Source organism: Diaphorina citri, unplaced genomic scaffold (assembly GCF_000475195.1).
Source record: "Diaphorina citri unplaced genomic scaffold, Diaci psyllid genome assembly version 1.1 scaffold175, whole genome shotgun sequence".
Classification (NCBI taxonomy): domain Eukaryota; kingdom Metazoa; phylum Arthropoda; class Insecta; order Hemiptera; family Psyllidae; genus Diaphorina; species Diaphorina citri.
In genome coordinates, this window is record NW_007377612.1 from 210,942 (window position 1) to 225,550 (window position 14,609).

General features: G+C 35.3%; 1 protein-coding gene across 1 annotated transcript in view; it reads right to left on the minus strand.

Moving 5' to 3' along the window:
* The window catches only part of LOC103505450 (anoctamin-4), a 46,913-nt gene extending 32,305 nt beyond the window's left edge, over positions 1 to 14,608 (minus strand). Inside the window, exons 1-6 of the mRNA XM_026820790.1 lie at positions 14,565 to 14,608; positions 14,259 to 14,367; positions 3,384 to 3,590; positions 1,915 to 2,048; positions 1,347 to 1,446; positions 913 to 1,026 (exon numbers count right to left, since the gene is read on the minus strand). Coding sequence (XP_026676591.1) covers positions 913 to 1,026; positions 1,347 to 1,446; positions 1,915 to 2,048; positions 3,384 to 3,590; positions 14,259 to 14,367; positions 14,565 to 14,608 — 708 coding nt within the window. The remainder of the gene's footprint in view (positions 1 to 912; positions 1,027 to 1,346; positions 1,447 to 1,914; positions 2,049 to 3,383; positions 3,591 to 14,258; positions 14,368 to 14,564) is intronic.
* Position 14,609: the final 1 nt, after the last annotated feature.

Below are 14,609 nucleotides of genomic sequence, written 5' to 3' on the forward strand. Positions count from 1 at the left end.
CATACCCTTCGAAACTTCGAAAATAAAGCGGTTCACTTACCCAGGCTTTGACCGATATGGGGATAAGTCTCTGGAAAAAATATACGAAAATAATAAAGGTGAAAAATCTTTTCATGGCATGTTTATTTTTTCATTTACGAAAAGATGTGGGTATTATCTTGGGGGATATTTCTCGTTATTTGGTTATTAAACTTTAGGTAGACCGAGTACTGAATGTAAAGAGAGACTCTCTACTTGGTACCATGTCTGAGAATGTAGGAAATCCATTATTGATTTTGTTGAAAAATAAACTAACGTTAATTGACAATAGACTGTATATCAGAGAGATTTATGTTGCACAAGAGATCTTTCCATTATTTTCTGCAATATCACAAAGTCACAAAAGGTTTTTTGTTCAGAAATAATGTCCTTTTCATCCACACCCACTCACTAATCTATCCTTTTTCCTGAAACTGAAGGGAAAAAAGTATGAAGTCTAAGCTTTGACATCGTCTTTGTTGTTTTAAAATCATTTCCATTTAGATTGATATCCTTCCCTTCTCACGATATCTTTCAACGTGGTTCTATCTCATCTTTCCTTTCTTATCTGTTTTTCTATGAAGTATGGGATTCAGCCTCACTATGATCGGAATAGTTATCAAGGAAAGAATTTTCTAATATTTTATGCAAAAATAAAATGTTAAAAAAAATGGTCTTATTTTGAGACAATTTGAAATCTAGACTGAAAATAATACATGTCAACAAATAGTTTTATTTTTAGATAAATAAAATTTAGTGAGATACCTACCTATCTATTAACGTTAATTTATTAGAAGAATATAATGTTGAATTTTCAAGGTTAAAATAATTAAAGGTAATTAGATTATTTTTTAGGTAATTAAAACAAAGGTAATTAATTAAAAGCATACTAACTCTTCGGTCCAGAAGTTCTCCCTGCTCGGTGTATTCGTCCCTGTTATAACAACCCTCATGAAGAGGAAACACAGCTGAGTAAGTATTGTTGTTGATAAGCCGTCGGATTCCTACCTGGAAAATAAGGTTGAAGACTTTTTAAAAGGTTTAGGAAATCTTTAACTAATTATAGACCAAGAAGTGAGGTTGAAAATCATTTCAAGAATCGAAGATTACCGGTTTCTGCGTCAGTCCAGAAAGCGGGAAAGTGCAGGTTCGAATTCCAACAGTAGAACCTAATTTTGACTAGTTTGGTATTAAAATTGAAACGTATAGTAAGTACTGCTAGAGTCGAGAAACTGATATTGGTTTAGTTTTAGTAGTGAGTACCTACTTTTACTACATACCAATTTATGTAGGTACATATTTTCCGAATTTTTCACGAGTGGACTTACTTGGTTTTCATCGCCGTATTTAGCTCGTGTAAGAATTTGCCATGCTATTTGACTTCTCTGAGCAGAGGTGTACTCTCGGTCTCTCTCCTTGACTACAAATCTGTGAAGAGAATATTGAGAAAATCATTAAAAACCTACCTACAACTCCCAATAACTCTGTCCTGCAGTTTATTTAGAGTGTAAAATAAATCGAGTCAATATTTTTCCATTAAGTATGAGTTTCTGAAGTGGGTTTTAAAACTTGCAGAGATAAGATAGTGAAAATAAATCGTAAAAGTTTCATTTATTTAGTGAAGTACTTTTTACGTGGTGATTTCACAGCTTTTTACAACCGTTTTATTTCCCAAGTTTAAGTACTTGGTTAGTTCTTGAGATTTAAGAAAATTATATGCTGAGAATAGAAGAAATTATCTACCATATGGTTAAAAAATGCACCTGCTTCATTTCCGAGTAACTTGGTGGATAAAGAAGGCAAATTAAATGCTTACGTGTGTGGGACTACCCATCTTTTGAGAGGAGGGGGGCTATGTAGATAAAAAATACTATTATAATTAACTAGTTATCTTACTGTTCTTCCCTATCCAAGTCACTTGTGGCGGCATAAAAGGACGGTTCTTGTAAGCTCAGCTCCGATTCTGAATTGAAAAGTTTAACTAGAGCCCCTTTCGTTGATTTTTTGGGTCGAGGACAGAATTTTCCTTCCTGTTGAAAAAAAAAATGCTCTCAAAGATTTTCGTCAATCAAAGAAACAACCCTATCATAGGCAGAGTACGAGTAACTAGGTGTGCACAAATTGTATGATCGCCTGAAAATTATTCTGATTATGAAATGTGCACAGCATGCATGTTTTATAAATATGGTCAAAACTTAACCTTTTCAGAGAGAATCTGGCAAACTATAGTTTCTACCTACCCACAAAGAAGGACTTTAAAGAGAGCACGAGTGCCTAACTAAATCTGAAAGTTTGGAAAGGTAAATACAAAGTTGGAAAAGTTAGAGAATTCCTGAAGGGTTCTTCAAACTTTCAAGAACCTATTAGATGACAACTCTAAAATTGAAACTTTAATAATCTTTCACTCTTTCTACAAGTGGCATAGAACAGTACCTTATGTAGGTATATTAGATTTTCATATCAAAATTAACCTGTCTATGGCATCTATTTCGTTGGTGTCACCAAAGACTAAAGGTAGTTGCATAATGCATACAATTCACATGTTAGATTGCATGTAGATAATGGGCGATAGCGATAGAAGCTCTAATATGCTCATGGGTAATTCTGACTAGCACTTCCATAATAGCAATGGTCACAATGCTGAAGGCACGTGGCAACAATAAAATAGACTAAATATAGGGAGGAGGAAGAAGAAGAAAGAGAAGAAAAAGAAGAAGAAGATAAGGAAAAAGGGAGAAGAAGAGGAAAAAGAAAAAAAGAATAAGGTAAAAAACATACTCCTCCATATTTAAAAAGCTCAGAGGACTTAGTTCAATAATAATGCTAAGCGAAAATGCCGTATGTCAAAAAAATCGTTTTTTGGTTTTTGGTGCCAAATGGTTCCTATGATCCTAAATTTTGATCCTATATTTTTTTTTCTTTATCCTAAACCCCAATATTGGCTTGGACTATTTTGTTATTATTGTAATAATTTTAAACACTCTGGATATTTTCGTAGGCATAGAAAGTGTTATAAGAAATAAGAAAATATTATGAATAATCCATGCTATGAAACTCTACTGATTGATAAAGAAAAAAATCTTTTTGATTTTTTAGCTTTCAAGTTTTGAGTTTTTGACAATAAATATGGCGGCTTTTGAAATATTTGAAAATTATCTTGTTATTATGAATAATCCATGCTATGAAACTCTACTGATTGATAAAGAAAAAAAATCTTTTTGATTTTTTAGCTTTCAAGTTTTGAGTTTTTGACAATAAATATGGCGGCTTTTGAAATATTTGAAAATTATCTTGGGGAAATCTGATTTTTGGTGCCAATAGACTCCTACCTACAACCATAACAACAACAACTGTGAAAATCTTACCTCCTTTGGCACCACCTCCGTCTCCAATCCTTCTTTAATCAAACTCTCCTCAAACTTCTGTCGAAACACCGTCCTCTCGTCAGCGTATCCCTCTTCAATTTTGCTGTCAAATCCTTCATGACTTTCATCTTCATATACCAGTACCAGATCAATTTTCCGCCGCTGGTCAGTAAAATACAGGGTCTTGACGCCATCACAGTCCTGGTCCTGGGACAAAAAATAATGAGTTATGCCTGATCTTACTCCTGAGAGTTAACACAGTGTCGAGGGTTTTCTTTAACTCTGGATTAACTGAAAACTCTCTGTGGTAAAAACGGGAATAACTGGAATTATAAACCCAACCTCAGTGGAGTAAGGACGCGGTAGACTCCGAATCAGAAGGTTGATGGTTCTAGTCCAAATTGTTCTTCTTCGCCTTTTCCCATGTTCAGATGGGGTCGGCGTTTGTCGTCGGCCTCTCAATCAGCTTTAGAGTGATCGCTTTGAGGCCTTGGTCCTTGAACAAAGAATAGAGTTATGTCCGATCTTACCTCTGAAAGTTAACACAGTGTCAAGGGGTTTCGTTGACGTCACCAATTTGATTTACACAGGTCAGAATTTCTTTAACTCTGGCCTAACTGAAAACTCTCTGTGGTAAGAAAGGGTATAATTGGAATTATAAAACCAACGTCAATGGAGTAGGGACGCGGTATACTCCGGATCAGAAGGTTGATGGTTCCAGTCCAAACGAAGCCATAAAAATTATCGAGATTTATTAAAATTGGAACGACATTTGTGACAGGTATTATGATGAAAACAGTTGGAATATTTACCAGACCAGACAAGCGTCACATTATTAGGCTAGCAAAGTAGACAGAAGTTTTACAGTGGGTATTTTCAGCACTAAATAGTCCTATAGTCCCCATATATGCAGATTACTGATAATTATAACATGAATAATTCATAGGCAAAAAAGGTAAATAGTTACCTATTATCATTATCAATAACTATTAGCGATTCTCTTGTTTATTCAGTCCTTTCTGAATGTGTAAACAAAAAACCTCGCTCTACAATATTATTTTGCATAAAATAGACTACCTATATCTTGTATTAGTTGTATTTTATCCTTTTTTATGAGAAAAGAACTTATTTTGATACAAACATAGTCTTTGTTTTTGAGTTTCAACTTTCCAAAGAGGAAAATATAAGACAAAAGGGAAATTATGAACTTTTTTTTGTACCTATTAAATATTCATATATATATATATTTCTTATTTCAGCTCTCGTTCAAACAATGTTTTTTTTGATGTCAAGCAAAGAGAAAAATAGAGAATTGAAACTGTCAAAGAAGGATAAGGAGCTAGTAAAGAGCTTGGCAGGAAAAATGTTATCAAGTACCACATCTTGAGCTTATACGCACGAGTAAACGATCAGCTACAGAGCTGGTTAAGTACTCGTTTATTTACACATTCTGGTTCTGGATCCAAAGACTAAAAGTAAACATGATGAATATGAAGTAATTTTAATTAAACAAACATCCTCGAGTGAATTTCACTTTTATCCTGGGACCGAAGGGCCGCAGTAATTTTCAAAATAAATAGGTCAGCCACACACAGACCCAATTTAGCTCTCTCATTCTCTTTCCCTCTTCTCTTTCTTCATACCTACCATACTTTTTCCTCTTGCCATAAAATAGGGAGGGAGAAGGGTGAGGAAGGGAGGTTCAAACACAATTTTCCCGCATTATAAAACTTTTCCCTATTAACGTTATGTTCCGTTGGATCAAGTGAAGAAGGGAAAGGATTTCGAGGGCTAAGAAAGAGAGTTAGAAAAGAAAATCAAGAAATCCCCTCGGGAAACCCTCTGCTTCGCCTTGAAATTCGAATTTCAAGGCGTAATAAGTCTCTGGAAAAAATAAACGAAAAATAATAAAGGTGAAAAATCTTTTCATGGCATGTTTATTTTTTCATTTACGAAAAGATGTGGGTATTATCTTGGGGGATATTTCTCGTAAATCTCTCCCGCATTGTACTTGCTATGTTGTAAAAAATATTACCAAGGTACTATTATTTTTTCACCTAGGTACTGAACTTCAACACCTCATACATGCATTAAAATAATAGCTTAACTCCATGGATAATTTTTAGTGTACCTTTATAAAAGGTTCAAAAGATTAACATTTTGACCACCTTCCTAGAACCTTTCGACAGAAATTAAACGAAAATGTCTTCAATGCATAATATGGACTTACTTTTACTGGCATTTTCAGATTCATTACTTCGGCGTATCTCTCAATCACAGGAAGCGGAACGTGGATTTTTATAAAAGTAGTTTTCGTGTCGAAAGATTTCTGAAAGATGAAGACACAAAAACATAAATAAAAAAAAATATCAGGTAGGTATATTATAAAGTACATATCTTTCGAATAGGAAGTAAACACAGTTTCATCTTATGATGCATATCTTATTATATTTTCAAGCCTAAATCTAGTTTTACTTTTACTTTGCCAGTTCAAATTTGGACGTTTTGAGAAATCACATCCAGAAACTAACGTACCTATGCTATTTGCAAATTTGGCCAAATTTGTTTCAGTAGATGTAACGTTGCAATTCCTGAGATGACAGGATGACACAAATGAGAAATGAAAGCACATTTCTGTAGTGTAGTACCTAGATATTCTCCAGAAAGTCATACAAACTCGTATTTATGGAACTTTGTGTCACAAGAAGTAGTATTACCATCGAATATAAACTTCAAAACGTTTCCCCCTAGGAAAAAGTGTTCGCTTAACAATAAAATAATAGAAATATAATTTTTCAAGCTCCCCTTTGACTTCACAACTCTTTGTCTTTGAGCCCTTTGCAATTTTCACGCTCAAAAATAATAAAAATCTAAAAAAGAGTGTTTTATTTCACAGTCCTCTTTGAAAATCTTCGAAACTATAGCTTGCCAAATGCCAAAACAGGAGCTGTAAATTTCAAAGCTACTTAAATACAATATGGCCAGGTTGGTACCTAGAGAACATTTTGTTACAGAGAGTGATTTTTCTTTTTCTCCCTTTTTATTTCCTTTATTTTCTTTTTATCTTCTTTTCTTCTGAATCATTCCCCATTCATTTTCAGACTAAAATTACTCTTGAGGCAAAAAGTTTGAAAAAGTTTCATTCCCGTGTAGGCGTACGCAATGGCTTTCTTGTTATGCTTGTGTTGAGAAAAAAAAAGGAAGAATTCCTACACGTTTTTCAAATCATTTTGCTTTCTACTTTGAAAAAATTCAGGTCTGAGACTCGTTGCAGACATCTCTACAATCAAACCAAGATTGTTTCCTCTCACTAAATGGACTTTGAAGCAAGGAGCCCAGGAACTTCTGCATGGTCAGTACTTTACCAACCAACATAGTATTTCATGAATAGTAAACCTAGAAGGTAATACCAAGGTCCAAATAAGTCCAAACTGTCCAAAACCAAAGCTAAGACTTCATAAAGTCAATTGCTACTAAGGTGATACCGCTTTAACCAACATAATATTTCATGAATACTAAACCTAGGAGGTAATACCAAGGTCCAAATAAGTCCAAACTGTCCAAAACCAAAGCTAAGACTTCATAAAGTCAATTGCTACTAAGGTGATACCGCTAAATTTCAAGTTCTATTTATTTGCCCTATATTGAGTACCTATCCTTCAACTTGTGTTTCTGACTCCTATTGCGTGAAACTCTCTCAACCTATGAAAAACATCCCCGTCTCAAATGACAAGGTTATGAGTTATGAGAATACACTGGCCAGTGGGACTATCTAGTAAACAATCTGGAGTTAACATCACACCGCTTTTTCTATTTCATAACCTGCTAGCTTCGTTGTTGAAGTAAAAAAGATTAGCTTTATTTCTCGAACTTTAAAGTTCGTAAGTTTTTCGATGAAAGTTGCCAATGAAGTTAATGTATTTTCTATCAGTTATCCCAAATCCAATGAGTTCTCAAGTTATTTCTGTTTTACAAGAAGTTAAGAGAAGGTATGTTCTGCATGTCAGATGTTTCAATGAGTTAGAAGTTAAAAAGAAGAAGAAGGAGAAGAAGAAAAAACGGTCATAGAGATGATAAATTTATTACAAAAGGTGTTAAATATCCAAGGGTCAAAAAAAAGTGTCTTTTTATTGTTCAATTTTTTGAATCTTAGGTTTACTTCAGCAACCAATAAATTGTGGTCAGAATTCACGTCTGCACCTGGATATGTTTTAGCAGACTGGATGGAGTTTCGGTAACGTTTGTTTATAGTTATGTAATCAATTTGATTTCGGATGATGTTTTCTTTTGAATCACCAGGTGCACGCCAAGTATATAATCTCCTCGGTGGTAATTTATAGAACGTGTTTGTTATTACCAAGTCGTTTCCAGCACAGAAATTGAAAAACATGTCTCCACGTTCGTTTCTCACTCCCAATCCAAAATCTCCTACTATAGAATCTTGTTTCCCTTGTCCTCAGCACAGAAATTGAAAAACATGTATGCTCTATATTCTGTTAATAAATCTATGTAATCATTTTGAGAGAAATCTGATTTTTTAAGAATGTTTTTACAAATTTGAACAGCCCGTTGCAGCACAGAAATTGAAAAACATGTCTCCACGTTCGTTTCTCACTCCCAATCCAAAATCTCCTACTATAGAATCTTGTTTCCCTTGTCCAATTTTCGCGTTTAGATCTCCCATTACTATAGTAATGTCGTTGTTTTTCAACTGCCTCATAAGGTAGTTCATGTCTTCATATAAAGATTCAATTTCTTCGTCTTCAGCTGTACTTGTGGGCGCATATACTTGGAAAAACTCTGTTAAAACATTGACTTATATTTTATTCTAGCATCTTCATCTATGGTAATATATTAACCTGTCCACCTCTAGACATCCCAGAGATTTGGATGTACCATGCATTCCGTGAGTGAACGCACCGCATTTGACAGTTTATGTGTTGTACTGTTGTATTTCACTTTTAACATGTACATTTTAGATCAGCATACCTACCTACATTTTAGATATGTTTGAAAGATTCAATTTCTTCGTCTTCAGCTGTACTTGTGGGCGCATATACTTGGATTATGTTCGTGTTTACTTTTGTTGTTTCAATTTGAACTAATATCATTCTGTCAGAGTATGGTATGACATTCTTCACAGATCTTGCTACATTCTTTTCCAATATTACAGCTACTCCGTTCCGATGGTTTGTATCATCATTTCCACTGTAATATACGGTGTGATTATTTATTACACGCTGACCAGTGCCTGACCATCTCATCTCACTGATTCCTAGGATAGATAAGTTCAGTCTCTGCATTTCATTGACAGTGTTTTCAATTTTCCCTTCTTCGCACATACTACGCACATTCCAGGTACCAATTTTCATCGGTATTTTCTTGGGATAAACAGGAGCTGATCGGGAGATTCTTAGCACCCCTGTTCCAGTTAAGGAACGCCCGTACTCGGGGCCAAAGGTAAATAAATATACAGGCGTAGGTATGAGAAACAAAAACTCACACGTACGGGGGTAGAAAAAGTGAATGCTAATACATGAAAGAGTGAACTACAAAACAACAGGAGAAAATCCAAGCCTTTAATTAGATGCCCTAAGGATGAGGTAGAGTTATGAATTTTCATCAAACCACACGGGTACGAAATGTTACTCTGTATGAGCAAAATTCAAATTTTGATTTTATTTCAATTACTGTCATAATTAGAAAAAAGTAAGAGGCAGAGGAAAGACTTTGCTGAATATGTCTTAAATAAATTTGGGACAAATATTCTTGATACCTACAAACAATGATAATTACCTATTAGGTACATACCTACAAATTTCCTTGTAGGATTTATAATCAAGGTAGAGATTAAAAATCCTTGAACCTTCCACAACAGAGAGTCTTGAGAGGAAGAAATAAAGGTTCATCTTATTTCCTTCCTCAATTTCAGAAACAAAAGCCTGTTCAATAACGCAACTTCTGTAATAATAATAAAATTGTATAGGTCTCAACTTGGAAAAAAAAGTTTCAAACTTTACTCCATAAAAAAGTTCTCATAATCATGAGTACAACATAATTTTTTATTCACTTCATTGGTAGAGGCGTAAAATTTACGAAGTCAAAGGCTCTGCTTCGTTCCCATACCCTGCTCCCTAATGCCACAATTGCAATTTGGAAGTCCCCCTTTTGTAGCTAGGAACCATTGATATAGCGTGAGGAAATTTGGACAAGTCTACTCCCTGTTTATAGTCCCCTAGCTAGACGCTGATCTACTCTCTGTTTATAGTCCCTCAGCCAGACTGGTTCTAGTCCAAATTAAGCCATAAAAATTATCGAGATTTATTAAAAGTGGAACGACATTTGTGACAGGTATTATAATGAAAACAGTTGGAATATTTACCAGACCAGACAAGCGTCACATTATTAGGCTAGCAAAGTAGACCGAAGTTTTACAGTGGGTATTTTCAGCACGAAATAGTCCTATAGTCCCCATACATGCAGATTACTGATAATTATAACATGAATTATTCATAGGCAAAAAAGGTAAATAGTTACCTATTATCATTATCAATAACTATTAGCGATTCTCTTGTTTATTCAGTCCTTTCTGAATGAGCTAGGAACAGGCCTTGTAAACTTTGTTCCTATGTAAAACAATACTTTTAAAAATCAACATAAAGGACAGGAGCCTAGAGAAAGAGAAGGAGACTTGAGGTACCTATTCAAAAAGTACAAGTACCTACCTATAAAATAGGCTAGGAACAGGCCTTGTAAACTTTGTTCCTATGTAAAACAATACTTTTAAAATCAACATAAAGGACAGGAGCCTAGAGAAAGAGAAGGAGACTTGAGGTACCTATTCAAAAAGTACAAGTACCTACCTATAAAATAATGAAGGTTTATTAATCTAGGTTTATTATTTCTGGATATTTTTTGGTTTCATGATTGTTTTTGGTGATTTATTTTTCCAGTAGGTGGGTTTCTTTATGTGTCTATTTTCCTCCATAATTATAAGACTGAAGCCCTGCTTGCTGCATGTATTGCGCCCATGAAGATCTGCTAAATGTTCAATTTTTGTCATGTACGTAGCTGCAAGTATAACAAAACAAAGTATTCCTATTTGAATAGTTCCTAACCAGTTTTAGAGTTGACATAAAATTTCTCTCGGTAAATTTGACTGTTGAACTTGCAAATTTTACTCTGGTAGCTTTAATTAATTTTTCAAGGACTCAGAAAGCAAAATTTCCTTACGAATCCCCTAGGTGTTTCGTTTATTTTCCTTTATTTCGGATTATTATAACTTGTGAGTAGTTAAGAACAAACAAAGATTCCGCACTGCCCCGTGTTCCTTCATTCCAATGAACTTTCGACGACCCCTGCCTCCCACCCTCAGACTGCTACAAAGTTAAACACACCGAAAAATACTTGAACAATGTTTTTCCAACTCAAGTGGGTAGGTAGGTACCCATTTTATATTCTTGCGTTTTACATTTGTGTACACAATGTACTACTATGAGGGCTTAAAACTCGAGGACCCCTCAGAATATTTTCGTAGAAAGAAAAAAAACTTCACAAGAGTGAGGAAAAGCTCTTTTTAAATAAATAATGAAAACTAAAAGCCTAAGCTTAGTGGTGAAGTAAAGTGAGAAGGTAGGTACTAAGTAGGTACCTTATTGTATGAGTAAGAGTAGTATGAAATGAAATTTGAACCCATCGTAAAGAGTAGAGACGTACTGTACACGGAATTTTTACTTTTTTTTTTCTTTTAAAGAACAACTATGAACCTTCAGGTTTGCAAAGAAAGATCAGGTTCTATGACAGAATTAGGTATGTAACTATCCATTTTGAGTGGGTTAGGTTAAAAATTTCTGAATGTGTAAACAAAAAACCTCGCTCTACAATATTATTTTGCATAAAATAGACTACCTATATCTTGTATTAGTTGTATTTTATCCTTTTTTATGAGAAAAGAACTTATTTTGATACAAACATAGTCTTTGTTTTTGAGTTTCAACTTTCCAAAGAGGAAAATATAAGACAAAAGGGAAATTATGAACTTTTTTTTGTACCTATTAAATATTCATATATTTCTTATTTCAGCTCTCGTTCAAGCAATGTTCTTTTTGATGTCAAGCAAAGAGAAAAATAGAGAATTGAAACTGTCAAAGAAGGATAAGGAGCTAGTAAGGAGCTCGGCAGGAAAAATTTTATCAAGTACCAGAAGAAAGGTACTTATCTTGAGCTTATACGCACGAGTAAACGATCAGCTACAGAGCTGGGTACTCGTTTATTTACACATTCTGGTTCTGGATCCAAAGACTAAAAGTAAACATGATGAATATGAAGTAATTTTAATTAAACAAACATCCTCGAGTGAATTTCACTTTTATCCTGGGACCGAAGGGCCGCAGTAATTTTCAAAATAAATAGGTCAGCCACACACAGACCCAATTTAGCTCTCTCATTCTCTTTCCCTCTTCTCTTTCTTCATACCTACCATACTTTTTCCTCTTGCCATAAAATAGGGAGGGAGAAGGGTGAGGAAGGGAGGTTCAAACACAATTTTCCCGCATTATAAAACTTTTCCCTATTAACGTTATGTTCCGTTGGATCAAGTGAAGAAGGGAAAGGATTTCGAGGGCTAAGAAAGAGAGTTAGAAAAGAAAATCAAGAAATCCCCTCGGGAAACCCTCTGCTTCGCCTTGAAATTCGAATTTCAAGGCGTAAGATATGTCTAGAGGTAACGCGCTTGCTTACGACTATTCAGAAAGTCCGGGGTTCGATTTACTGACATAAAAGTACCTATCCATCGAATTTCATTTGCAAATATTAATCAGATTTGGTTGGGCATATTGACACATCCACCATTTATGCTGTGCGCATTGCATAATCAGGAGTATTCTCAGGCGATCATACAATTTTTTACCTTAAAAGGTCCTTTTCTCTCTTTGCCATTAGAAACTGAGCATTCACCGCCTTTTGAAAAAAGAAAGTTGAAACAGGTAGGTACACCTATCATACCTACTTTTAAAAAATGTCCAATTACAGATGATGAATGGTGTACGAGACCTATGTAGGTAGAAATTATTTCAGCTCTCGTTCAAGCAATGTTCTTTTTGATGTCAAGCAAAGAGAAAAATAGAGAATTGAAACTGTCAAAGAAGGATAAGGAGCTAGTAAGGAGCTCGGCAGGAAAAATTTTATCAAGTACCAGAAGAAAGGTACTTATCTTGAGCTTATACGCACGAGTAAACGATCAGCTACAGAGCTGGGTACTCGTTTATTTACACATTCTGGTTCTGGATCCAAAGACTAAAAGTAAACATGATGAATATGAAGTAATTTTAATTAAACAAACATCCTCGAGTGAATTTCACTTTTATCCTGGGACCGAAGGGCCGCAGTAATTTTCAAAATAAATAGGTCAGCCACACACAGACCCAATTTAGCTCTCTCATTCTCATTCCCTCTTCTCTTTCTTCATACCTACCATACTTTTTCCTCTTGCCATAAAATAGGGAGGGAGAAGGGTGAGGAAGGGAGGTTCAAACACAATTTTCCCGCATTATAAAACTTTTCCCTATTAACGTTATGTTCCGTTGGATCAAGTGAAGAAGGGAAAGGATTTCGAGGGCTAAGAAAGAGAGTTAGAAAAGAAAATCAAGAAATCCCCTCGGGAAACCCTCTGCTTCGCCTTGAAATTCGAATTTCAAGGCGTAAGATATGTCTAGAGGTAACGCGCTTGCTTACGACTATTCAGAAAGTCCGGGGTTCGATTTACTGACATAAAAGTACCTATCCATCGAATTTCATTTGCAAATATTAATCAGATTTGGTTGGGCATATTGACACATCCACCATTTATGCTGTGCGCATTGCATAATCAGGAGTATTCTCAGGCGATCATACAATTTTTTACCTTAAAAGGTCCTTTTCTCTCTTTGCCATTAGAAACTGAGCATTCACCGCCTTTTGAAAAAAGAAAGTTGAAACAGGTAGGTACACCTATCATACCTACTTTTAAAAAATGTCCAATTACAGATGATGAATGGTGTACGAGACCTATGTAGGTAGAAAAATGGTGGTTCTCTTAATGTTTCGAAGATTCTCTTGTCATAATAGAGATTTGTTCGTGATTTATGAGAGGAAAAATTTGACACCAAATTTACTGACCTCAGATTGTTACTATAGGTGTAGGCGGGTTTTGTAAGGAAAAAAAAAAAACCTTTGTCTCGATCGATATAATAAATTATTTTCCTAGGGTGATTGCTTTGGGCAGACATTTGGTTTTGGCTGCAAAAAGTTTACGAGTGGGCTGCCCTTCGCACTCAACCTTTTCTATTTTTTTTAGCAAGGGAAATTTCAGGCTGGTATCCTTCCTAAAGTCCCCCAGCCAGACTTATTTATATAGCTCTCTAATTATGTACTCTATTATAATAATAATAATAATAATAATAGACTCTTGAGTGGAAGGTAATCCTAGGCGAGGTTGATGCCGGAGGCGTTTTATACCACCTAACCCTTAGACATCCATTATTATGTCAAATTCTCAAATAAATGAGGATAAAATTCCATGCCTCGGCTGGGTTCGAATCCCCGCCCTCCTGTTTACCAGGCGAGCGTATTGATCACTTCGAATACAACCAAGGTACTCGTAGGTTATTAGTATTACTTCAAGGGCGCTTGGGCTAAGCAGGATGTCTGCGGTCTTTTTCCAGATGTCTGTGGACAAGATAGATAATTAACTACGTATAATTACTATAATTAGGTACTCTAACTCAGTGTTTCCCAACCTTTTCTCTACGATCGCCCCCTTTCAGAATTTGTACAGATTATCGGAACTGTGATCGCCCCCCCCCCAACATATTACTATAATTAGGTAGTATAACTCACCTGAAAGGACAAAGTTCTGTATCTCGGGTCAACCTGTAGTTCATGATGGTTGGCATTTTCTCCTGGTTTACTTTCAGTATGATGTAATCCTAGACCAGTGTTTCCCAACCTTTTCTCTACGATCGCCCCCTTTCAGAATTTGTACAGATTATCGGAACTGTGATCCCCCCCTCCACATAAACAGTGTTTCCCAACCTTTTCTCTACGATCGCCCCCTTTCAGAATTTGTACAGATTATCGGAACTGTGATCCCCCCCCCCCCCAACATATTTATGTTGGGGGGGGGATCACAGGGCGATCACACGCAAAAAAGACAGACAATGTTTTATTTCTTTATTTATTTTAAACATA